The 26,090-nt window shown below is 39.2% G+C and overlaps 1 protein-coding gene across 1 annotated transcript in view; it reads right to left on the bottom strand.

Annotated features, from left to right (window-relative positions):
- NCKAP5 (NCK associated protein 5) overlaps positions 1-26,090 on the bottom strand; it is a 398,473-nt gene that overhangs the window by 38,293 nt on the left and 334,090 nt on the right. Inside the window, exons 13-15 of the mRNA XM_086751339.1 lie at positions 22,054-25,907; positions 21,181-21,358; positions 16,814-16,892 (exon numbers count right to left, since the gene is read on the bottom strand). Of these exons, the coding sequence (XP_086607465.1) occupies positions 16,814-16,892; positions 21,181-21,358; positions 22,054-25,907 (4,111 nt within the window). The remainder of the gene's footprint in view (positions 1-16,813; positions 16,893-21,180; positions 21,359-22,053; positions 25,908-26,090) is intronic.

The following is a 26,090-nucleotide window of genomic DNA, read 5'->3' as shown; positions in this document are numbered from 1 at the left end:
TACACATTTCTTCAATAACGTGAAAAGATACTTTTACTAAGGGGGATATAATGCCACATGTTATTGTAAACAAACCTTTAATTGAATAATGGGAGAGTGTTTCAAAATGTTTCCTCAGGTGAAGTAAAGATTCACATTCTAATAAAGTCTTTTTATGTTGTATCTTAAAGAGATAAGAGATGCTTAGTCTATTCACAAATCACATACCAGTCTTTCCTTACATAGGGACTGTTACACTTTTAAGAAGTCTATATATTCACTCACAGTTATTTTGACCATCTAGTTAAAACAATATGTGAGTTTTACTGTGATGCTTAAGTAATCCATAAAAATCTTTACGAAACCACAAGATCCAAAGCTTTACTCACAGAGCTAAAATAAGGTGTCAATCAGAAATCCTATTAAGCAGGTATATTGTCTTCTGTGCATACATAATGTCATTCAAAATGGTCAGGCAGTTCACCCACTTTGAATTAAGCATAATAAGAGGAGACATTTCTGGATGTGGGCATACAGGGAAGGACTTACAGGTCCTGAGAGGAAATAATTACAGGTCTTACTGTATTGTAAGCACAGTTTTGCCTCTCTACCAACTTGTGCCATGACCGACAGAAGGCAGCCGCCTCTCAGCGCTGCTTGGGTGGGTCAGGATTTCCAGAAGGAGCTCAATAACCTCAGCCATTCCCCATCAGGTAGAACCACGATGTTACTAACGAAACGCACTGACGGATACCGGATGCAATTACTGCAGACAGACATTATCTCTACTTTAAATGACTGACACAAACTAACAGCTTCTGTTTGGAGGTGGCAAAGTTACAGAAGTGTGTATGTTACCTAACTTTGATGGGCAATCTATCTTAACATTAAAAATAAACAGCAACAAAGAAGACAACTGTATCTTAGGTCAAAAAGACCACAGGTAGTTCTGCTTACATCGTCTTTCTATGTATAATACTAGTAGCACAGGGACTTATTTTCTTTCAAAGAAGCATCGACCTCACGAAAAATGTGGAATTCTCCCCTGTGCTCACCACTACAGCTGGTTTGAGATTTTCCTCGCATAAATTTTCAAGTTTTTGCCTGCAAAAACGCACATGATTGACAGAAATTTCAGTTGAAACCTTTGAGTAACCACCAGAATTTTCCACAGAAATTTCAGGAAAAAAATATCAGTCAAAAATAGCTCCGTATCAAGAACAGTTTCACTGGGAAATTTCCAGCAAGCTGTTTCCAAAAGTACAGACTCACTTAAGCCCTGAAAGAAGGTTTTGAGAGACATGTAACACCGAACGGGCTTTCTTCAAGGGGTATCTAGGACACTAAAACTGGAAGGGCATAATTCCCATCAGTAACAGAATGTACAAATCTAACAAATTACCTTTCTTTGTAGTATGAAGTTCAGGACTTTCTACTAAGCTGACACAGGGAACAAGAGAACATGCAATTGTTTTTTTTTTTCTGACACACAAAGGGAGTGTAATTTTTCCAGTATTTTGAAATATGCCAAATTATTAATTAATACTTTTTCTTTTTTTTTTTCAGAATAATCTTTCAAATGTAAATAGGTCTCTGCAATTTTGCCTTATCAGTTAATAAACATCTTTAAGCTACATGTGGCATTGGCAGGAAGAACTTAAACTACAGATGGCAAAACAGATCTCTTTATTTGCACATCCTTCTCTTCATCTGCAATGCTAAAGCAACCACAAAAAAAAAAAAGTATTTCTGCCAAATCAATGTCAGTTTTAAGTAAATTATTCCTTCTGAGTTTATACCATAATTTGATCCAATTAGTCAAAGATGAATGCATTACTGTTTTCCATCTAGATCAGAAATATAACCAGTATGCAGAACTAAAAAACCCCAAAGCCTATTGTAGGTGAAACTAGAAAAGACACAAGTTTTCACGGCCCTGGTACTCCCTAGGTACTGCATTGGTGAAATGGATTATTTCTAACGCATACCGAGGAAGGGTAAATGGAAGGACCGTGTAGTGTCTTTTCAAATGATGGATCTAGAAGTGAACTTCATTCATGGCTGCTGGAATTGACATTACAATTTATGCTTATTTATAAGAACAATAATAATAAACACAATAAATACAGACTTTCCCAACTTATTCAGTGCTTTCTATTCCTTCTTCCTACTCAAGCCTTTATTTTGTAAAACCCACCAACTTCAATATGTCATTTGTCCGACAGTTTGACAGTTGTCTTCACAGTTTTCCATGACCACAATCCCATCTTTGCAATGTATTTCCTGAGTTAAAACAGATAATAGCTGCCTCATTTTAATTCCAGTCCCACTTCAAAATACAATTTTACTAGTAAGTCAAAATACTAGTTTTAATTATTAGTGAGTACTAATAACCTTTTACTCCAATGTGGCAGTTAACTCCCCCCCGCCTCCCCCAGTTAAGTGCTTCCCATCCTCCTGCAGGCATTTAGATCCCTTCCTTGCATGCTTGGAAAGAATGGTGGCAAGCTACTTGTAACAGGGTTGTTACAGAGAACAAAACTTTAAATGAGCTGGAAAAAGGACATGGGTAATTCTCGGAATTTTCTACTCCACATCTCTCAGTGTCTATTAAATACAAAGGTGTTTAATGCAGCTTCCAGCGGGGGAAGTCCCCCAACCGATGATGTCTGAAATGATCTCTCTGTATTACGCCGATATGCTTGCTTTCTAAAATTCTGCTCACTGTTCTCGGGGGACAGGATATTAGAAATAGATACAATTTTAGTCCTACTAGAGAAGACCTGTTGACACTTATAATTGATGTGAAGAACCCCTCTAAACTCTGTGTAAAAGGTAATTAAACGCAGCCCAGCTGCAGCCTGGCTGTCAATGAGGCCACCCTAGAAATACTTTGGGGAGCTCTCCCTCTGATTTGTTTTGGCTGTATATCCCCCTCTGGTTTTACCTCCGCACTTGCCAATCAGCCTTACAGATTTGCAACTATCTTTAAGAAATCCTTATAGGTGAGTAATAGCTGAGAAGAAAGAGAAGTCCTCACATCTGATGCAAGATGTGAATCCAAGGTAAAGCAACAGGCCTGCTGCAATGCAGAAATGTGGCTTTTCCAGGCTTTTAAACTGAGAACAACCTTCCATTTCCCTTAGTACCCTGAAATGTAAAGGCTGGGAGCCAAGAATTACACGCTGTCTAAGGAATATCTTACTGGGGCTTGCTCATTTAAGGCATGGATGAATGCTTCCCTTCATTTGCCATTCTCTAACAAAAAAAATACATATTTCAACTTGCAGAAATTGCATCTATAAGCAGCAAAGCCCAAGAAAGGAGGGTTTATTATTTACCCAGGCGCTAGCTAAGGGCTGCCTCAGCCATGCCTTTTCTATGTAACCACAGGTCTGTCTCTTTCTCTCTTTATGCCTCAGTTCTTCACATTAAAACACAGAGCTAATCACACCTCCCCGTTACACAGTGATAGCCTTCAGCTATAATAAACATAGGAGTTTGGCAACCAGTATATAACCAACCTGTCTGCAATGCACATCATCACACTTGTGTAGAAATACCTTTACTCTAGCTTTTCTGGAGGCTGTTCAGGAATTAATAAGGAGCAAAATACTCGCAAGAAGCATCAGGTTTGTTATTTTTGTGAATATCATTAGAGGTAGCTGGTTTAACTCTAGTATGGCAATAAATGCATTAGACCACAGTTACAAAAAAGAAGAGGTCACACTGAGCACCCCAGATACACGGGCTGCACACAATGCCAAGGGAGCATTTGCTGCTGGTACTTGGCTGTTCCATGGAGGGTTTCTGTTCACCAACCAGTGCATCTAGAAGCACAGAATGGTTCGGGTTGGAAGGGACCTTTAAAGGCCATCCAGTCCAACCCCCCTGCAAGGAGCAGGGACATCTCCAACCAGATCAGGTTGCTCAGAGCCCCGTCCAACCTGGCCTTGAATGTTTCCAGGGATGGGGCATCCACCACCTTTCTGGGCAACCTGTTCCATCTGAAGCATTTAAGGATAAGAGGATGGAACCACTGATTTACCTGCTCTTAAGCAAGTCTCTTACAAATTGGAGTCTGGTTTCACTCACATTAAGACACTTTCTTGATTTTCTATTCCCAACAGATGGGACTAGTGATAGTGCTTTAAGCATAAATCTTGTCTCTAGTAAACACAGAGCAATTTATAAGTGGATGGGAAGCTCTGGGTTTTGCAAATGCACAGGAGAACAAACTATATTTATTTTAGTAACATCACTGCTTTTTGTTTATTAGTATAAAAAAGACTGAAATTATAGCCACATGAATATTAAATGAAGCTTTAAATAATTTATTTTTAGTTCTGCCCTGCAGATGGCTTTACTTAAGGGTACTACTAACAAACAGTGACAAATTTACATGCACACCTGAAACAGACTGATTTTTTTTTCTTAATTAATGAAGTGAAAACTCATTAACAGAGGGAGCACAGAGAGCTTTGAGTAACTTTCAGGTGAACTATAGTCCCTCCATTTCAGTACTCAAGTTCAGCTCCTCTAAACCAGCTGAATCACTGTGAAACCAACTGCATTGAAGCAGGAGCTGCTAAGAAACCATCATGATTTAAAGTCAGAAGAATGAACAGAGATTTTTTTTCAGGAAATCTATTTTTTGCAATTAAAAATGCATGCAATGTTACATGGTGTTTCAAAACTGCCATTAGAATGACCATTTTGAAACAACATACTGGACCTCTTTGCATGTTAAAGATAGAAAGGAGGGGAATTATTCACTATAAATGCATTTGTTGATTTCTTTTTCTTTTCCTCACAGAGGAACTGGTGGATGAAGTTGCCAAGCTGCTGTCCATCATATTTGAGAAATTGTGACAATCTGGTGAGATACCCACAGACTGGAAAAGGGGTAACACAACCCCCATTTTTAAAAAAGGAAATGAGGAAGACCCAGGGAACTACAGGCCGGTCAGTGTCACCTCTGTGCCTGGCAAGGTCATGGAGCAGACTCTCCTGGAAACCACACTAAGGCACATGGAATATAAGGAGGTGGCTGGGGACAGCCAGCATGGCTTCACTAAGGGCAAATCGTGCCTGACCAATTTGGTGGCCTTCTATGACGGGGTGACAGCATTGGTGGACAAGGGACGAGCAATGGACATCATCTACCTGGACTTGTGCAAAGCTTTTGACACTGTCCCGCACGACATCCTTCTCTCTAAACTGGAGAGACGTGGATTTGACAGACGGACCACTCGGTGGATAAGCAATTGGCTGGATGGCCACACTTAAAGAGTTGTGATCAATAGCTCGATGTCCAGGTGGAGACTGGTGATGAGTGGTACTCCTCAGGGGTCCGTTTAACATCTTTGCCAGTGACATGGACAGCGGGGTAGACTGCACCCTCAGCAAGTCTGCCAAAGACACCAAGTTGCGTGGTGCTGTCGACATGCTGGAGGGGAGGGATGCCATCCAGAGGGACCTTGACAGGCTGGAGAAGTGGGCCCATGCCAACCTCATGAAGTTCAACCAGGCCAAGTGCAAGGTCCTGCATGTGCATCAGGGCAATCCCAAGCACAAATACAGGCTGGGCAGAGAATGGATCGAGAGCAGCCCTGAGGAGAAGGACTTGGGAGTGCTGGTGGACAAGAAGTTCAACATGAGCTGGCAATGTGCGCTTGCAGCCCAGAAAGCCAACCACATCCTGGGCTGCATCAAAAGAACCGTGACTAGCAGGTTGAGGGAGGGGATTCTGCCCCTCTACTCTGCTCCCATGAGACCTCACCTGCAGTACTGTGTCCAGTTCTGGAGCCCCCAACATAAGAAGGATGTGGACCAGTTGGAGCAAGTCCAGAGGAGGCCACGAAGATTATCAGAGGGCTGGAGCACCTCTCCTGTGAGGACAGGCTGAGAGAGCTGGGGCTGTTCAGCCTGGAGAAGAGAAGGCTCCAGGGAGACCTTACAGCAGCCTTCCAGTACCTAAAGGGGGCCTACAGGGAAGATGGGGAGAAACACTTGAGCATGGCCTGTTGTGATAGGACGAGAGTAAGAGTTTTAAAATAGAAGGAAAAACAGGTCTAGACTTGATATAAGAAAAATATTTTTTACAATGAAGGTGTGGAACAGGTTGCCCAGAGAGGGGTGGATGCCCCATCCCTGGAAGCATTCAAGGCCAGGTTGGATGGGGCTCTGAGCAACCTGATCTGGTTGGAGATGTCCCTGCTCCTTGCAGGGGGGTTGGACTGGATGGCCTTTAAAGGTCCCTTCCAACCCAAACCCTTCTATGATTCTATGATTGTCCAAACTCTGAGAAATTCTCAAGTTCACCTAGTATTAAAAACAATGCACTAATTGTAAAAGCATTATTTCTCTATTATAGAGATATTTTTTTAAGAGCCTATTTTTCTATGCTATGCTATGATGCCTAATTGCATCATCAAATTTCAACAATTCAGGTCTCTGAAAATACGAATCAAAGCTCCTCAAACTCAATTTAAAATGGCAATAACAAAACTAGGAATAGGCACCCTGTCCTCAAAGTGAGAATTTGGTAAGGCATATGCCGATACAGGTTAAATATAATTGATAACTCAAGTGAAAATGTATTTTTTTTATATAAGAATTCTGCTAGACGTCATTGTAGAAAAGGAGCAAAAAGTCCATGCGAGTATAGCCGAAATAAACGTTTCCACACATATTCATTCAAAATGCTTTTCAGTTTGCTCAGTTGTACTTCAGGTATATGAATCAGAGTTAACAGGAAATGCATGACTGAAACTCCATACACACATCTACAGATGGTCCTAGCCAGAAGCAGAAAACATGTAAAGCAGAAAAGTTTCAAATAAAAGGACTTATATTGTTATAGAGAATACTGGCATGTACTATCCTGTAGGAAGTATGATAATCAGGCACAGTCCTGATTTGAGTGATAAAAATTAATATAGATTGGGCCAGACTGTAAAGTAGTGCAAATCAATACAGCAGCATTAACTTCAGAGTTGAAGAACCTGGCCATCCTGTTTAATTGACATTTTAAGCCTGAATGAGACAGCAGATTCTCAGTATCTTGAATAATAATTAGACTGTATCCTATCTATAAGGTATAAAAAGCCATGCTTCTTCTCATTCTAGTGATAAAATTGGTATTTCTGGGTGAATAAATATAACAACAAAGAAGGAAATTAACAGCAAATCATTGTGGCTAATATGAAAGTGCGGATCCAAAATATTAATTCTCTCCACTGAAGGAAAACAAGCTAGACAGCAGGCTGCAGCAGTGCTGCAGAATTGGCAATTAGACAAGTGCTATGGGTACTATCTTTAAAGTACGAATAAATTATTTGTCTTTGCCAGACTGTGAAGAAGGTAAGTTGACATAAATTAGACGACACTAACGGATGTTAGTTTCTTATTATTCACATTGGCAAGGTCCTCCATCATCTTCAAGGAATGTAAGTAACAACTAGAAAAACACAAAGAAAGTTTCACTCTATTATCACAGGCTCCTTCAGACCATCGTTTCAAAATTAATCCCTGCAGAAATACCCAAATGCTTAACAAGAATCAAGAACATAGTACAGCAGACACTATTCATCCCACTTCTCATGGCCCAAACCCACATAGTGTTGCTCCTCTCATAGCTTTCTCCATTCTGCAAAGTAGCTTGTTCACCTTGTCACCTGTATGAAAAACACATGCGGCAATAAAATTCCATTGAAAAGACGCAGAGCAACTCAGTGGAAGGAGAGGATATTTAATCAGCTTTACGTGCCAGTGTGAGTTGTTCCTGATGTGCAAGTCCTGGGATGGTAAATACAGAATGCTGCTCCACATCGCCCTGGAAGGCCACTCCACAGCATGACCACATCAAATCTTCAGTAACACAAATATTGCAGCATAAGAACACAGGATTGCTAAATGTTGTGTAAAGCCTTGCAAAGAAATGGCACATCGGTCACAGACAGATGTAGAACATGGTCCTTGAAGATATTCAAAATTCAACTGACAAAGTCCCTGAGCAGGAGGACTTCCATCCTATGTCCTTCTAGGGGTATGTCTCTACAAACAAACTGTCAGTTGTTCTTGCAAGGCCTACTTGCAAGGCCTTGTTATTAAACAAGATCTCCCATCAGTGATGCCTCATTTTAGCTACCCTTGTTCAGAAAAGTAAGTAAACCACAGACACAGGTTATTTCAATGGTGTTGAAGGATCAGAAAATGAAGATTTTGAAGTACAAAAGGGGAAGAAGGGTGCTTGATAATTGCATTAAAATGTAAATGCTTGGGGTTATCAGATGGAGGCATGAAATGGCATAAGCCTTGAGGAACTGCCAGAGATATTAAGGTGAGTGAAAGTAAAAATGTTGCTTTTTACCCAGCCGAGCTCAGTTCTGTTTGTGCACTTTCACATGTCTCCTGTCTGAAGTATTCTGAGGTCAGTGAGATCATGATAGATGAGGAGGTTGTGAGGGTCTCTCCTATACCTTCCAGGCCCCTTACGGCACTAGCTTCTCAGGCTTTTTTGTTTTGTTTGGGGTTTTTTAGGAACGAGTTTGGACCCTGATGTTGCTAGAGGCAAGCAGCTTATTTTAGTATTTATTAATTCATCATTGTTTTAGCAATTGGGAACCTAGTCCTTTGGATTAACACCCAGGCTGGTTAGCATGTTGTTAAGTTGCCTGCTACACTGAAGTCCCGTTTCAAAGCTCCAGCCCAGGAAGCACGCTTACTAATGCAATACAGTCAGCACCCGCAGATTTAACACCTACCTCTCAGCTTCCATATGCACACCGGGCTTTGGAAAACGGCTTTGTTACCAACGTACAAATCAATGCATGTATACCCATACCACCGCTCATCTACAGTGTATTCATGAAAAGTCTAATACCATACCACAACTTGTATCAAAACATAACATTTTTGAGCACACAGATTCAAAATAGGAACAGACCCAGACTGGAAACTGTTTTGGTGCTAACTGGTTTTGTTTGATGGCTTTTACAAACAGCAACCTCACATGTAGAGACTTCTAGGTATTCCACAGCTTTGGTGGGTGGTGATGGGGAAGATAAAACAAACATTTTTCCTTTATCTGATCATGTGTAAAGGAATGATTCAACTGCTCTATCAGTGATAAGATGATTGCTAAATGGTTCTTCTCAACTTCTATCAATAGCCTGATGAAAGGAATTAACACTGACAGTGATAAGTTGTTTTCTCAGGCATTGAGACTTCATGACAAGAGAGGATTTCTTTTGTGGTCAAAAGACATTTTATCAGTTGAATGTTGTTCTTCATTAAATGCATTAGAGGCATCCAAGGATTTGCCTGACATTTAAGCAACTTCTGGATTGTCCTTTTGTCTCTCCACAGTGATGTGGATCACCTCTCTTTACTGAATGCATAGGCTGTAATGCAGATCAATTTGTTCACCATCTTTCCTCTGTCACTTATTCTGTTACATTTATCTCAGTAATTCATTACAGACCTCACCTAATCTGTCTCCAGGTTTTGAGGGTTCTTTAATGTAAATGTGTTTGCTCAAATATGTCAGGCTTAATGGACATGTTTTAGGATGATGCATGTCAGACTTAATGCATTTACCACATTAATCAGGCTTGTTTCCTTCACATCTATTTCCATTCCCTGAGAATGAGAAAACATGAATTCAAGAGTTGTTTACTTAGCACTCCAGTAAAAACAACCAACATTTTAGTAGTTTACATAATGGTGGATGAAACAAAGTCTTTTGTTTGGCTGACGTGGTTGTCCAGTATTTTTTTCTTCTCCTACTGGAAGCTTATTAAACAAGCAGATGAACTGCTATTGTTTTAATCAAGCTTTGGAATAGGCAATTGGATAACTTATAATTAAGCACTGTGAGTATGCATATTAAATAGCACATTCAGAAATAAAATTTGAAACATACTTTTTCAGTTCCAGTATTCATCAGATCTAGATTTCAGAAAGAAACTAAGAGAAAAAAGGCAGATGACAAGTGGAGCAAGGATCTGTCACTTAGAAAGGGTATTGATACGGAACCAAAAAGGCAGGCTCTGTATCGTGGTCTAGATCTGTGAGTAGTCAGATAATGAGCAATACTGGGGCATCACACAAGCAGCAGAGTGACCACCAGTTTTAAATGATGCAGGTGAACAAACATGAGGGGAAAGGTGAGAAAATAATACCTTGTCAGCAAACAGGTCTATCTGTGGGAAAACCATATGGAAGAAGCAGAAAGAAAAGAGGAGTCAGAGACAAACAAATTTACCTCGAGTACTAGAAAGAATGCAGGTCCTTCTCCTCATATAAAAGTCTGTTCATAAAGTGTGGTTTTTTTATTATCATATATATAGTTTCATCGTATGGCTACTGGGTGGTGAATAAAACAATATCAGAATACACAGATAAGGCTATAATCTTTAGTATTTTGACACCTCAGTATTAATAATTATAATGCTGATGGTTCATTTTAAGTCAAACACACTTACATCTACAACATGTATGCCCTCCATTTGGCATCAGTATATCTGTAAAATTGCTACCAAGCTGCTTGCAACTTATCTATAGAACTTGCTGTGAAGGACATTCCTGGTTTCTACCGAAAATGTAATTTGATCACTTTTCTTTGCTGCATATAAAGCTTTCAGGGATGGACTTTAAAATACAACGCAACATACAAAATACCAACACTTCCTTTCTGGAACATCAGGCATCTAAGGATTTAAACCAAATGTTCTCTAAAGAAGACAAATCTCCAAAAAATTGCTTAAAAGACAGACCTTCCTTTTTCTGACCAGATTGCCTTCAAATTAAACTGCAAAACCCTTCTGCAAGGTTGTTTGTGGAAAGCAGAAAAAATGATGATAAAGCCTCTATAAGACAGACAATTATCAAGAACTTTAATGGAACTACAGCAGAGCTACAGAAGAATCCCCTGACCTCAGTGTGTGTTTTCGTTCCAGCACAAAGCAGCAAAGTCTACAATGCACTTTTAATGTTGCTTTGACAGTGGGGAAGCCCAACCCTCTATCTAGCTAGACCCTTTTAAGGATACGCAGGCATTTTCTCTGCATTATAGAAATGCCAATATCTACAACGTTCCCATTTAATGATGGTTGAATCAATTTTGAGCAACTGACCTGGACCTCTAACGAAAATTTGACAAAAATTAGACCCAAGTCTTTCTTCAAAGCTTCAAAAATTCTGACTACATTTATCTTCATAATCTTCACCTAGCTCTGAATTTCACCTGAAATACTCTAAACAAACAATAGGGGTCAATGCCACAGTTAGATAATTTCTTTCCAAGAACTCTGAATTTTTCTACTCTGGATTCTAACCCCAGTCTGCCTCAGGGAATACACCCCCCCCTACAACTTCAATATGTACTATCTTGTGCTTCCAGTGGAGCAGATAGTACCAACAACACCCAGATGTATTTTGGATTGCTACTACCAACTCTTGCATTATCGAGTATTTGCTCTCTAGAGTACCCACAATGCTGAAGCGAACTGCAGGTCTATTCAGTTTTTTGTGGCGTTTTTTTTTTTTTTTTTTTTTCCTAATTTTTACCAATGACGTCATTCTGAGGACAAAACTCACCTGCAGTAATGTCCCTGATGTCAAAGCTCAACAGGCTTTTATTAAAGAACAAATCTGGCCTTTTAGTTCAATCAGTGACATATTAAAGATAATATTTGAAAGCAAAAACTTTCCAGTTCAATAAAATAATTCCTTTAGATGAACTGTCCATGCTTTCATGTACTCCCTGAACTTCAGTGCTTTAGACCAGAAGTCCTTGTTTGATTCATTTAGAAATTGCTAAGGATATAATGACCACTGGAAATCCACTATGGTGAATAAACAGAAACTTAAACACATAGAAATATCTGTGATGAAATCTCCTCTTTCTTTGTATTGAAACTTCAGTATAAATTTAAGAATAGACTTGATACCTTCTCAGAAACCTCTCATCAGCCTATTCAGCCTAGTGAGTATATAGAGAGATTGTGTTTTCTGCGAAGCTTGAGTATATCATTACCAAAAAGCATATTCAAGGTTGACTCGTTTCTCTAGTGAATTTGTCATCCTTTTGGGGTGACAAAGACAAAAGGAAATTGGACCTATCGAAATTATTATCATGCAGCTTTCAAACACCAGGTTTGGAAAATCACCAAGATTTTGATGTCTGAAAAAATGGCACACTCAGTATTTCCACCTTCAGCTTCAGCGTAGGCTGGTATCAACACTGAAGAATGACAGGATTAATTTTGAATTTTCTCTTCATTACAGATATATATATTCCTAAAAAGAAAACAAGGTCAGGAACCTTTTAGTTTGTGCAGGGACCTGTATAGCCCAAACTGCTTTTGCTCCTTCAAGGTGCCTGTATTTTAGCTATAAGGGATCAATATTGCAATCAAGGAAACTGCCTTTGGTATGACTGCTACTTTATACCACAGTATTCTCATATGAAGTTGTTTGCAAGAATGAATTCTTCAGTAATTAGCATTTATTTACTTGTGCCATGGATTTTTGGCTTTTCCCTTGAAGCTCTTTATCAGTGAAAACTCTTAATACATTCTAATTAATACAATCACATTTTTCCAGGAGCGGTTGCTAATTTGAAAGAGTACTTCAAATACGAAACATTAAACTTTCTCACAAATGTTTTCTTCTTCTCAAGATGTCCAATTATTAACTTCTCTACATAAAGGTGTCATTTGTAAGCGTCTTATATTTTTTTGGCCATTGTGACAACGGGGAAATTCAAGACAAACACTGAAACTTCTCCCTTGGGGGAAATAGAATTCTTTCTCCTTGTAAAATGAAGGCTTTTTTTTTTTTATGTTTACATGGGAGCAATACTGACAGGAGCTTGAAACATTGTCTTTGCATTTAATAAAATAATTTTATTTATAGGAATATTTGGAGACTCTGCTGACTCTGCTGGGGACTCTCTCGTGTGACACAAAGGGAAAGTCAACCTTCTTATCACGTCCTTCCTCTTATTAGGTACTTCAGCACTTCCCACTTCATCACTCTCTCAAAATCCAACTACTTTATTGCAATGGGCTTGAGGAAGGAGCTCTGAAGATGACTGGACCTGACAGTGATACTCATGGATTCTTAGGTCTCCTCTCTGTGGGAAGTGGGAGCAAAGGTAGCATCTGTGCTGCCAGGGCCACTTTTGGCATCCTCACAACACTGCAGCAAAAGCATCCAGGGTATAATATATTTCAGTTTTAAGAATTTTTGAAATGTTTTAAATATATGTTTAAGTGCAATATAGCACAATATAAACAACTGCTTCATATGGAAATTATAATGTGTTCCTAAGAGGTATACTAGAAAACAAATAAATTTTATATTAGAGTGCATTCTTGTACTCTTTCAACTTAGCAAATCCAAAGAGTCAGCAAAATACTTAAATTTGTTTAGATCAACAACCGACAATAAATTAAAAACCTAGGAAATGCCATTTTACACTTTTTTTTTTGTTTAAAACACCCAGAAGTACCTCATTATTAGAAAGTGATGAACCAGCATTGTTTTACATGATACCAGCCTTGAAGACTGTTCAGTTATATGTATCTTGTTTATCAGCTAACTGGGCAGAACTGATGTCAATTTAGGTATTTTAGCGACAACTACAGCAACGCTATTATGTAAAGAAAATCCTCCCTGCTTAATTATAGCCTTTCTACATCTTCTATACATTCAGCTCTATTTTGTTAACAGTTTAGCTCAAAAGCAGTAGAATAAAGTCATTAAAGTACACCTACAAAACCACAGTGAACTTTTGTTTTCTTAAAACAACTGTTTATGATGGTGAAGAAAGCAGTAAGAAATGAATTTACAGCCCATTGAAATTTTCAAGATTTCAAAGATGTTCTTGTTCTGGAAGAACCCCCAACACTGTGAAACTGTTCCATGACAACAACAGACCAAAAGCCTCCACCAGCAGATGAACGACCCTCTTTGATCAGACTAAGGACCTAGCTCACATCAAGTGCTTGATGGCAGCAAGGCACAGCATTCACAGAGCCATCCTTCCTGCATTATTCCCTTCTCCTTCTGACAACCAGAAGCTTAGGAGTTCATAACAAAGAAAGCTGAATTTGGCGCACTCACATCTCAGGTAATTTTCCATACCAGCAAGGTCTTTGTAGTCTTCACAAGGTCTTCATTGTGTATGGCTTTGTCCTTTGCGATAGGACAAGGAGTAATGGTTTTAAAATAGAGGGGGGTAGATTTAGATTGGATATTAGGAAAACATTTTTTATGATGCGAGTTATAGAACACTGGAACAGGTTGCCCAGAGAGGTGGTGGAAGCCCCATCCCTGGAAACATTCAAGGCCAGGCTGGATGAGGCTCTGAGCAACCTGATCTGGTTGGGGATGTCCCTGCTCCTTGCAGGGGGGTTGGACTGGATGGCCTTTAAAGGTCCCTTCCAACCCGAACCATTCTATGATTCTATGATTCTATGAAAAATTGCAAGCTGATGTGGGAAATGTCCCAAATGAATGTTTCCTAAACTTGCACAGAGTCTTGAGAAAAAAACAGTATCTTTCTATGAAAGATAGGAAAAATGCAAGAATCCCTATAAAGGAATTTCATAAAAGAATCTGAATGAGACCCAGGAAAGCTTGATATCCACAAAGAGCAACGCGGACATACAGCAGCAACAATACCAATGGAAGATAAAACACAGCCTGATGAGAGTGGAATAAAACAGAGCATGATACTGATTTAGGAGTATTCAGGAAGTGCACTTAGATCCATGCTTGTCATTTCCCAGGCTAGGGCTTGTCCTGCTGAATTAAGTAATGGCTGGCACATTCTGCATTAGGACTCACTGTGCTAACGTTAACAAATTTGCTTCGACTATCTACTGCACATAATGTCTCCCATCATCAAAGAGTTTCCTGACATTAACTAGATCCTCAGAGCAAACTCCTTGAGTTATTCTAAGCTATTTGACAAGGCAGAACAGGGATAGCTGGCATCCTGTGTTGAGCATTTAAGAGATGGCATTGTCTAGGGAAAAGAAGATGCTTTTATAATTGGTATAATTCAGATGATGGAAAGGTCTTTGTACGAGCTATAGGCATTTCCCAAGGGCAGTGCTGCCTGGCATCTCTGCAGCACTACATGCTCTGAAAAAGGTGAAGAAAAAGGACTTTGGTGCATAAGAGGGCTGGACCCAGTGAGGAACTCTCCCAGATAACTGAGGGCCTCACGAACCCAAGACACAACCGAAGTCTGACTTTGGGGAATGCCAACCAACCTGCTCCATAAGAACTATGTCCTACCAGAGACTCAGGTTTGGTACCTGTGGGAGAAGTAAAATATTAATGTCCTCAAAACCCACCTGCATGACATATTACAGGACCCAATAACAAAGTAACGTAACTCAATAACAAAGTAATGTATCAAAATATACAGCAATTAGCTCTCAGCCACAACCGCCAATTACACTGATGAACACCAAGGAAGCACTGGAGTTTTTCAGAAAAGGCTCGGCAAATAGCTGTTTTTTCTTGTTCAGTATCTGGATTAAAAAATTAAACCAAAACATTTCACATCAATTCAAAGTAAAAGTTTTCTGAGTTTAGGGCGGAGGCAGAATAATTATTTCAGTCTGAGGAAAAATAATTCTGAACAATCTTGAGTGAGTTATTCTCTTCTGGGCAATTTCTAGTAACAGAAGGCAAGTCCTTCATTCACAGAGTGAGGAGCATGAATTTCACTTTTCAGGGTGAGTGCCTACCCAGTCGCAGGATCCCCTCAGAGACTTACACTGCTTTGTTCAAAGTTCTGGTCATTTAGCTGCTGTAATGGAGCCAAGTTATGGCTGGGTTCTTAGAGAAGGATGAGTTTAGGGATCTTTTCTGCAAGTAAGACAGCCAACAGCCAGAGTTTATTTGGCTGAATTTGGGACTGAAAAGGATGTACAAGTCAATAAAGCGCGCAAATATTTTCCTACTACCCCAAAGAGAAATGTGCTTCGACATGATACCTCCGTTCAGCATTACTTGCTAGGTTGATGGTATTAGAGAAATGAAAGAGCTTCTGGCTGGCAAAATCACTTACAGTGTCCTGAAAACATTGAATCAGATTTTAACTATTGCTGCAGTCTCTGCCTGCAAAGGGAACTTGCTAAAGGAGAATCTTCTTCATTCAGAGTCAGTTCCTTATATTGGTGACATACTGCTCTAATACAGATCCCAAACAGGCTTATCTTTTGTCTTCCATTGCCTACTAGATAATTTAACATGTACTGATGTTAAAAACTAGTATGTGCCAACCAATAAGCAGAGTGGATTGTGCTACCATCCTGAAATACATAGAGCAAAGGCAACTTTATATTCAATAACAGCTTTAATTTTTTTCTGAACAGACAGCTGTTTGCTACTCCTTCTGATTTAGCTTATCACAGTAACTATTCTGCTATTCAGAATTTTATTCTGAATTTTACTAGTTCAAGGCCAGATAACAAAATAACAGGATATCAGTATTTTTCCCATTGAAAACATCATGCACAACAACCCTCAAGTTAAGCCACTACATGTGATCCACTAGATTTGGATGCTGAAATGATCTTTGGCAGACAGATTCCGAAGCCCTTCTGTCAAGCATTGCATTGACCCACAATTGGGAATAGTATGTACTTATCTTTTACACAACTGGTGAAATCTGGCTGTCCAGGAACAGAGCTAAATGCATGCTAAACCTGACATTAGGTGGGCAGACAAATAAAGTAATGAGAATTATACATTTTTTTAAAGAACTCAGCAATAAAATCCAGTGTAAAATATAATTTTGTACCTATCACATGACTCTGACATGTAGTCCTTGTCATGGTGTCCTCCTCTTCTTCTTGCAGGTTTTCTGTGACTACGTTAGCCTGTACATGGTACAACAACAAAAGTGAAGAACATCTGTGACTCTGTTTATGTTGCTTCAGGATTAACTACAGAATATCTTTTCAGAACTAAACCAGAGCAAAGGTACAGCTAAGAGCAGAGGTATATAGCCTGTCTCATTCTATGAACAGCATCTGAGGATTACAACTTTAACTTCACTTAAAATCACAGCAGCAGTCAAAAAACACCCTTGGAAGATGCAATTCCTCAAAATGAAATGTCTTTTTTTTTTGGTATTAAAAGAAAAGAGAACTATTCTCAGATCTCTTGACCTCTTACTTGTTTCTCTCTAGAGATACTGTGTTTCAGACTCTATGCTAAAAAAAAATGTGAACTTAATATGTGACATGGTAGCTCTCTAGTTCAGTTTGCAAACACCGAACTTCAGTGTTTTTTGTTTCTACCTCTGTTTAAAAGCATTTATTAGCTAAACAGACAGAAAAACTTTGTTTAAGAATGCGGTGCACATTAAGAGCCTGTATGTGTTATTCAAGCCCACGTTATTCAGATCCCCTAGACAGTCCGTTTTTCAGATGAAGGCATATTTTTGCTCTGTTCTTCTGCACTCCTATTTCCAAAGTGTACATATAATCTGAGCATCTTCCTAGCATAAAGTGAAAACCCGCTCCATTACATGCCATCAGAGGCCGTAATTCAGATCTAGGGACATATTTTTCTGCCATGCTACATAAATCAAACAGGAATGAAGATATTTTCAGGGTGATGAGAGGAGGAAAGCCAGCACTGCAGAAAAAAATCACTTCCAATATCACAGAGATCTTAAATTATTTGTTAATCACTCTCTGCTGTTTTAAAGCACTTACAGCGCACTCACAAGAACATCAAATACGTTCTGTAATCTAAACCGGTAGAATTTATCATCATTTGCATGACATATCTTTGATCATGGTATATATTCTGCTTGTCTGGCTTACACAAGAAGCCCTATTGACCTCTTGTGACTATCTTCAGTACGACATGAAAGACTTGCTCTCTATATTTATAAAAGTGCATTTACAATCTCTTAATCCCAGAGATCTGATTAAATCTTTTTTCTTCTGAAATGACGTTCACTGGGCTATGGAAAATGAAAAGGAGAGTATGTGAACATTTGGCATCGAATTACGGGTAGAACAATTTCTCACATTTGCAGACCGCACGGCGGTCTGTGGCTTGCTGCTGATGTGACATTTCACAATATTAGGATAGATCTCTGGGTATTCCCCAACCACACAGACTGCACACAGACAGTGCTATACAGAACTCCTGGTGTCTTGATTTTGGTGCCACACTTCCACCTCACAGTGTAAAGCCCATGGCTTTTCTAAATTACACTGGGCTGTAATAAAATCACAAAGATGAAAGGAAGCAGTGCAGCACAAAAATGATTGTATCTCACCTTAAGCTCCAGCCAAGGACATGAAAAAGTACTGGAGAATGTGGAATATCCTTGGTGTGGTCTAAAGGATTATATATTTCTGTTGGCTGGCCTTTAGAGCAAAGTGCTTTTTTGATGAACGCTAACGGGAAGCGTATCCCTCTGAAGGTGAACGCACAAGGCCACCGTTGGTGGAACATTGCTTTTTCCATAAATTCAGTGGCAGTCAAGCAATAACGTTCCTTGCACGAACAGAAATCAGAGGTAATTGGTGCATATGTTATGGTGTAATAATGCCCCAAGTCTTTACCTGGCACATCATAAGAGAAGATATTTAATCATCAAAAATTAAATAGGCTTTAAAGGAAAAAACTTTCTAGAAAATTAATGTTAAAAAATGTTATGGCCAGGATTTAAAGAAGCAGTATATACATGATATGCAGTTTTGAAATACAGCAGCTTCTGCACTGAACCTGTATGACCGAATGCATTTTGCATTGTTCAAAAAAGAAAAGAAATCTTCTTAGTATAGGGCTGTTCAATAGATTTATGCTGTTTTCTCCAAAAACACTCATTTTGTCTTTTTACAAGCAAAAAAGTGCACAACAGGCCATTCTAACGCATGTGACTGTTTTCTGTCAGAGCTATCTCCCAGTCCTTTGGAGTTTGCTTCAAAGTAAGCAGGCACCAAAGAATAACAGGAAATTATAGTGATAGATGCATGAACTTCGAATTTAAAGACTTTCTGTTGTTTTTCTTGTAGAAGTTTGGAGGACAAGATGAAATATCACATAGTGTAGAATCTTAAGGTATATTTCTCTCATAAATTAGCATTAAGAACTGTAAACTCTTTTTTACTCTCATTACTCTAGATGTCCTCAGTCTTTCGGCACTAGGTATTTCTTTCAGGAATTAAAGTGCCACAAAAACCACAATGTGAAACGCACAAAGATGAAGCATTTACTGTAACTTAATCTTCAAAGCAATACAAAAAGTACTCTGATTCCCAGCAAACAAAAGTGTATGGTATAGGACAGGTAATGCCTTTTCCCCACGACTAATGTCCTTAAAAACTAAATAGTATAATTAGCATTTCTGCATTATTTATGTATATTAAGGACAATCTCTGTAGTTCCCTGATAAAACAAAGTGTGCTTCTTGAAGATACACTTAAAGTTCTAAGGGATTATCATTGCTGCATTTAGAAAGACTTCACAAAGTGACAGACAAAACGCACAGCAAATTATTGCAGCATTAGAAAATAATAAGTTAGAAATTGTCGAAGCAATGTGTAGAGTTTTTTTTGTACTTCTGTACAGTGAAGATATACCCTAAGCTGTCAGGACCATATTAAATGGGGCACAGTTAAACTGAGTGGCTCTGATAAGGGGCTCTGCTCTGCTATCAAAGTTCTAGATCAGTTGGATTGAATTTCCTGCATATTGCACATTTCCAGACTTTCATTCTCTCTCTTTCCTTTCAGTGACACTACAAGGACAGCCTTAGATATGCTTATAATTTGTGGTTTTGTAATGCAGAAGACATCTACATTTTCAAAGAAAAGATGATACCACAGGAGTCAGGAGGAAAAAGTTTTCCAACACATTCATTCTGCATATGTTCCCCGTAAGTTTTAAAAAATGACCTTGCAGATGTTCTTAAGAAAGAAATCTGCATTAAAGTTAAAAAACATTTGCCTGAAGTCGAAACCATGTGTGAGATACTTTAACATTAAGCATCCTAAGTGTCAGTACTAAGCTAAGTGGTTTTCCAGTTCCCATTGTGAAGCTTTTTGAAATTTGTTTTACCCTTGAAACACATCCCAGAGAATTTGTATTTCAAATTCTCTCAGATGAAATAGTTGGATATGCTGTACTTCAATAACTCAGTTTTATCAGAATAACAAAAGTAATAGCCTCAACTTCAGTATTATATTTGGCACAAGTTTTCAGACCATTTTGTGAAAATTGTGACTATTGTTAATAACCATAATAATAATATGATCAAGACAGTTATCAGGAATTAGAAAAGAATGCTCATCAAGTTAAAGCATCTCTGTTCTCCTGACTTTAAAACATCATGGGAAAGCCCCTTGCTGGGCAAGAAATTGCTCACTAAATGCTAAGGTTAATTATTAGAAAAGGAAGGGCACACATTCAGTCTGCCTTTAGGCTACAATGCTAGACTCCGTGTGCACGCTTCTCAATGCAGAAAAATTAGCCACTCACAAAACCTTTCAAGAAGCAGAATCTAGCAACTAACAGAAAAGAAAAGGATTTTTCTTCTAAATTGCAACATTCCTACTCCTTGGGTAAATTAAAGTATCAAGTATAGTTAGTACATTATTGAAGCATAGAGCTAACTACAGGGCATTAACAGGGAGATTTTCCATGGTACAAAGAGAGACATGAGTCAAATGTACGTTTCAGCTGTTGAAAGACTCCCTCGTAAGTGACAAATATTCCCAAACCTGGTCAAATACTTTGCTTTTTCCCCACCAGCAGTACACTTTGTCAGTTTAACGATTTCTATAATGTTCAGAGGAATCTTCAACACCGGCATGCAATTTTCAGGGAAAGGAGAAAAAATGGAAAAAAAAAGAAACCTGTCCTATTATTTCACTCTACTCCAGTATGATTACAGCATTGTTGTGCATGTATCTCCACTGGAACCGAATTGCCATCAGAAGCAGTAGGGTCTTTGTGACTAGTTGTATAATCTGGCCTACAGTCAAGCTGCCAGCTTGTGTATTAATTCACAATTCTCTAGCTACACAAAATCATTCTATCATATATAAACAGTTATTATCCTGTTTGTCTGTACTGGCAATAAGGAACATATCCATAAGTTAAAAAGAAGGTAATAATGTTTTCATGTACTAAAGCACTTACCAGGGTGTGATTCTGCATTTCCATATCAGCTTTTGTGTTGCTGTTTTTCTTGTGGTTTCCTTGAGAGCTGATAGAGTTGCCGTGAAGAGAGGAGCCCTGGGAGCTGCCCTTCGACACACTCCTGTAGGAAACATTATTTGATCCACTTTCTGTCTGCTGAGCTGCTTTCTTATCAACTCTGCAGGTAGAGAGTGATTCCTCTGATAAATTACATTGCCCTTCTTCAATCACTCTACTTTCCCATTCCTTTAATGTTTAAAGTAACCTCTCTGTATCTTTCTGTCTCTAGACCTTTGAGTGATAAATGTTTCTAACTAGCCTTGATCAAATCTGTCACTTGCAATTTCAGGTAATACATCAATTTAGTCTTTTACATATAATGATTTATTTTATATTTGGGACTGCTGTGGGGCAAACGTGAAAACACAGCGTAGCAATTGCTAAGTTCTTCTGTGACTGAAGGTAGTTAGAAATTATATTAATTCTGACTAGTTACCAAAGGTATGTTTGCTGGTTACAACACATGAAGATGGAACACATTAAAACATGTACCTAATTGTCCTCTGTCTTTACGTACCATCCGCCTCCATTCTTCATTTCTGGAGTATTTTGAATTTCTATCAACTTGGATTTAACTTGCCATTCTTTAATTTCAAAGATTATTGGTTTGGTTAACAGAGGGACATGAACAAAATTATCATCTCATTATTAATGCTTTTTTTTTCCTGTGGAGATTAAAGTCCTGATGGCACACCTACTGATTCCTACTATGCATGCTTACTCTAAAAGGAACATACCTCAAACTTAGCATCTGAGCACCTGTAAAGCTACAGTGTACAACACCACATCCCAAATTGTGTTCCAGAGCTTTACCTGTTTAAAAGCTCTTTCATAAAACTGTCTTTTGGGGAGTACGTAGCTGCAGTGAAACCTTTGACTTGTTCACGCTCAATCTCACCAGGTGTGTCTCGTGAAGGTTTCATAATTTTGCTCTCCATGATGTCAGCTAAAATGTCACCGTTGTCCGTTTTTCTGTTAATTTCATTTTCTACTTCACAGTGTTGCTCAGTTTTCTTTTTTTCTTTTCTTCTCTCTAATTTTGCCTGCTTAATCCCAAATCCTGAAACTTTTGCATCTTTTTTTTCTACCTTTGTTTTAGGAACATCAGTTTTCCTGCTACTCAGTGCTGGGAGCTTACTCTTTCGAAAGCCAAACCAGCTAGCTATCGAGGGCCCAGTCTTTTGTTTAGTCTCCGCACTGGGAGATTTGGTTTGCCCCTGACCCTTTTGCACATTTTCTTGGATGCATAACATGACTTTCTCTTCTATTGTAGGTTGTAGAGCCGGTGAACTCAAAACATTGGTAAACTTCTCAGAGGCTTCTGCTAACTGTAAAGACATTTGCTCTCTTCGTGACTTTGTTGCTTCCAGTTTATGAGGACACTTCATTCCATTTGAGCTTTGAAATGATGAAATTTGTTTGGAAGACACAGTAGCTGACGCTTCTAACTCCAGTTCTGTTGGCAGAACACTTTTTTTACTTAGAGCTTCGTGTTTAAAACCTTCAGCGCTTTTCTCACTCTGGACAGATAGACTGCGTGCATCTTTCTGAGAAAATGGTTTGTTTCCATCACATTTTGAAGCGCTGTGAAATAAGTCTAGTTTTGGAGATGACCTGAAGGGCAGTTTGCTTGGGCTGCCATGCTGGCTATTGCTACTACTCATATTTCCAAGAGAACCTTGTCTGGAATAAGAATTTTCCGTGGTTTTAGGAGTACATGAAGGAGCCTCTGGTGTCACTGCCGACCCAGGAAAGGCCTTGATTTGAAGTCCTTCCATGGCTGAGTTCTGCCTTGTCAGAGAATTTCCTCTATCAGAAGTGTTTGTAATAATCTGAGTCCGTACTTTTCCAAGACTTTCTGTCAGAGGAGCAGATGGCTTTTCGCCTGTATGAATGCTAAAACTCTGACTACGAGCTTTTGCTCCATTCATGCCCAGGGCTGGCTTCAAGTGCGACTTGTTGCTAGAAGAAACAGATCTCTTAACTAATTTATTTTCTAATCTATCTACCCTGTCTTCCACCAAGTTACAGCTTTCATGCGAATGAGGTGATGCTGTATCCATACTAAGTCCCACACTAAAATGATTTTTCACTTTGGTATCAGACGTAGAGTCTTTTAATTCAGCATCCCTTGCACCTCTGGGGGTTACGTTTATAGATTCATTTTGCTTGTACTTACTTGAACCCACATTACTTTTGGAAGCTGCATTTATACTGTCTTTTTCCTGCTTCCCTGGTACGGTAGAGCTCTTTCGGAGAAGCTGGGGAGATTTGACAAATAATTTCAGTCCTACAGGGAGACGGGTTTTCGTTCCTTTCTCATTAGAGTTTTGGGTAGCATGTGCAGTGTCAGTACCACGAAACAGTGTTGACAACGGGGAATTGTTTACCTGAGATAGTAAAGGCTCACTTGTGCTTGTTGTATGACATTGAGGAGTTGCAGGGAGAATGTCTGGCATCTTTTGTGGCTGATCCACCCCACTGTCACTGGAAATATCTTTTTTGCTGGAATACACGTCTTGTGAAGGAGTTGTTTCCAATGATGGACAACCTAGGGAAAAGGACCTGGCTGTTTGAAAATCTGTGTTGGAAAATTCACGATTCCTGTGGAGACCCAGCTGATTAGGGTTTTTTGGACAGACTTGCTTTGTAGAAACTTTGGAAAGTCCTTGCCGTGCACTATGGGGTTGCTGAGATATGCATTTATTTTGCATAATTGCTTCTGCATTTTCTTGAAGGTAAGATAATTCAATTTTGGCCCCAGAAGATACCTTTTTTGCTTGCATTTCATGACTAGATTGATTATGAAAGCCAGAGTTCAGAGTTCCTTTTAATGGTGATGATTTCAGTATATTTTTTGCTGTTTCACTGGGACCGGCTCCTCCTAACTTTACCGTTACAGGTGGTGAACGTGCATAATTAGGCCGAATCAACAGGGATGTTGATCTGTCTGGAGGAAGGGGTGGGGACGGTGATCGGGCTTCTACAGTTGCAAAATCACAATGAAAGTCTCTGGTTGGAGGTTCTCCATAGTCACTGGGCTCTATAAGGTGCTGAGGCAACAGTGGTGATGCTGGACTCTGACTCTTTGGATACTTTGACCCGTCGCCTCTGCCTGGACGTTTCAAGCCGGGCAGGGGGTGGGCAGGGGGCTTTGGAACCTGGAAGTCGACTTTTGGGTCAAAACTACAAGGTGGACTTTGTGCCTTTTTGAACCTTGAAAGCTTTACAGTTGGCAGAGCAGGTGATTTTTCAAGGGTTACAGGGCCCATTGATTGAGCTACAGGTGTCTCCTCACTCTCTGTCATTGCAGCTTTTTGTGGAGAAAATTTACCTCTGCTGGGTATTTTAGTCAAGTTTGGCTTTTGATTGATTCCTGCGTGCACAGCGGAGCTTGAATTGGCCTTGTATGATACATCATACACTGGCTTCACTAGTTTTTGTCGTGGAGTATTTTGCAGCATCACTCTTCCACAGCGTGAAGATTCACTGCAGGTCATGGGGACAACTGTATTTTTATTCCCTGTATTATCTTCAAGAGTCTTTTTCTCAGTTTCATCTTCAGGTGTTTCTAAAGCAGTGTAGTTTCTAGTGTTGGTTGCTGTCTGCAAATCAGTTACTCCCTGAGGTATAAGTTCAGTATATTCTGCACTGGACCTAGTTTGTGGCTGGTTGATTGAAATTTCATTTCTCGTTACAGTGACAACTCCAGTTTGATGTGAGCTGAATTCAATAGGCTCACCATCCTCAGCATCAAATATTACAGTAATGCACTCTTCAGAAGAGGTCTTTTTAATAACCTTTTGTTGTTTAATGAAATTACATCTCTTTGGCCTAATGTCTGAGTGAGCAGATATCTGTTTTTCCTCTTTGTCAGTAGATACAAACCGAGAATCCTCCGTAACCTTGAGCATGTCAGAGGTCTTTGCATACTTCCCAGTAAAAGGAGTTGCTAATAAATCTGATGGACTTTTCTCATCACTGCTTTCTATATGCAATTCATCCAGCACTTCATTGTCATCAGTATCTGAAAGCTGAAAATGAAGATCCTTCCAGCCTATATTAGCAGGGCTTTGATTTAACTGTATCTCAGGCAGCTCTGCTCTGGTGCACGATTTTCCTTCTGCCTGGAATCCACTGACAAAACTAGTCAATTTTTCAGGTCTTTCCTTTGAATTAAAATATGAACCTCTTTCTGGCAAATGTTTTCTACTAGGATCCCAGTCAAAGAGACTGTCAGAAATGCTGTGAGTCAATTTGTTACAATAGGTCCTGCAGTCTTTGCTTGGTACTTCCTGCAGCAACAGCAAGGATGAAGAGTCATCATCTGCATCATCATGAGAGTCTGAATCATAAGAGAAAGTTTTGCTATGTTCAATGCACATACTTCCCATTTCCATTGGCTTACAGTCAGTCTGTTCATTATGGCTGCCACATTTAACTCCAGGGGAATATATTCCTTCATTAGAGTTCATGCAATCTTTGTAACCCCATTTTGATATTACTGAAGGTGATTCAAGTAATATTTTTTGCTTCTGTAATTTCTTCAGCCCTTCTAAGATATGGTTTTCCTTTATACGAGTCGGAGGTAGATCATCTGCAGGACTTGAGAGGTTGCTTGGGAGCGAAGAACCAATGCTTATTCTTTTATCCCAGCTCACAGATGACTGCTAAAACAAAACAAAACTCACTTATTACTCATAAGTGCTTTTAATAAAAAGTGTTATCATTTTAGTAAAGACATTCAGGAGTTGCATAGGGCATTACATTTCATCCATTGCTATTAATAGCAATGTTCTTTTTTAATAAAGGATTTCATAGTGGTGTGAAAGCTACAGTGCATTTAAAAC

Source organism: Chlamydotis macqueenii, chromosome 6, assembly GCF_036417535.1.
Source record: "Chlamydotis macqueenii isolate bChlMac1 chromosome 6, bChlMac1.mat, whole genome shotgun sequence".
NCBI lineage: Eukaryota > Metazoa > Chordata > Aves > Otidiformes > Otididae > Chlamydotis > Chlamydotis macqueenii.
The sequence above is the reverse complement of the archived record's forward strand: the minus strand, read 5'-3'. Positions and strand labels throughout refer to the sequence as shown.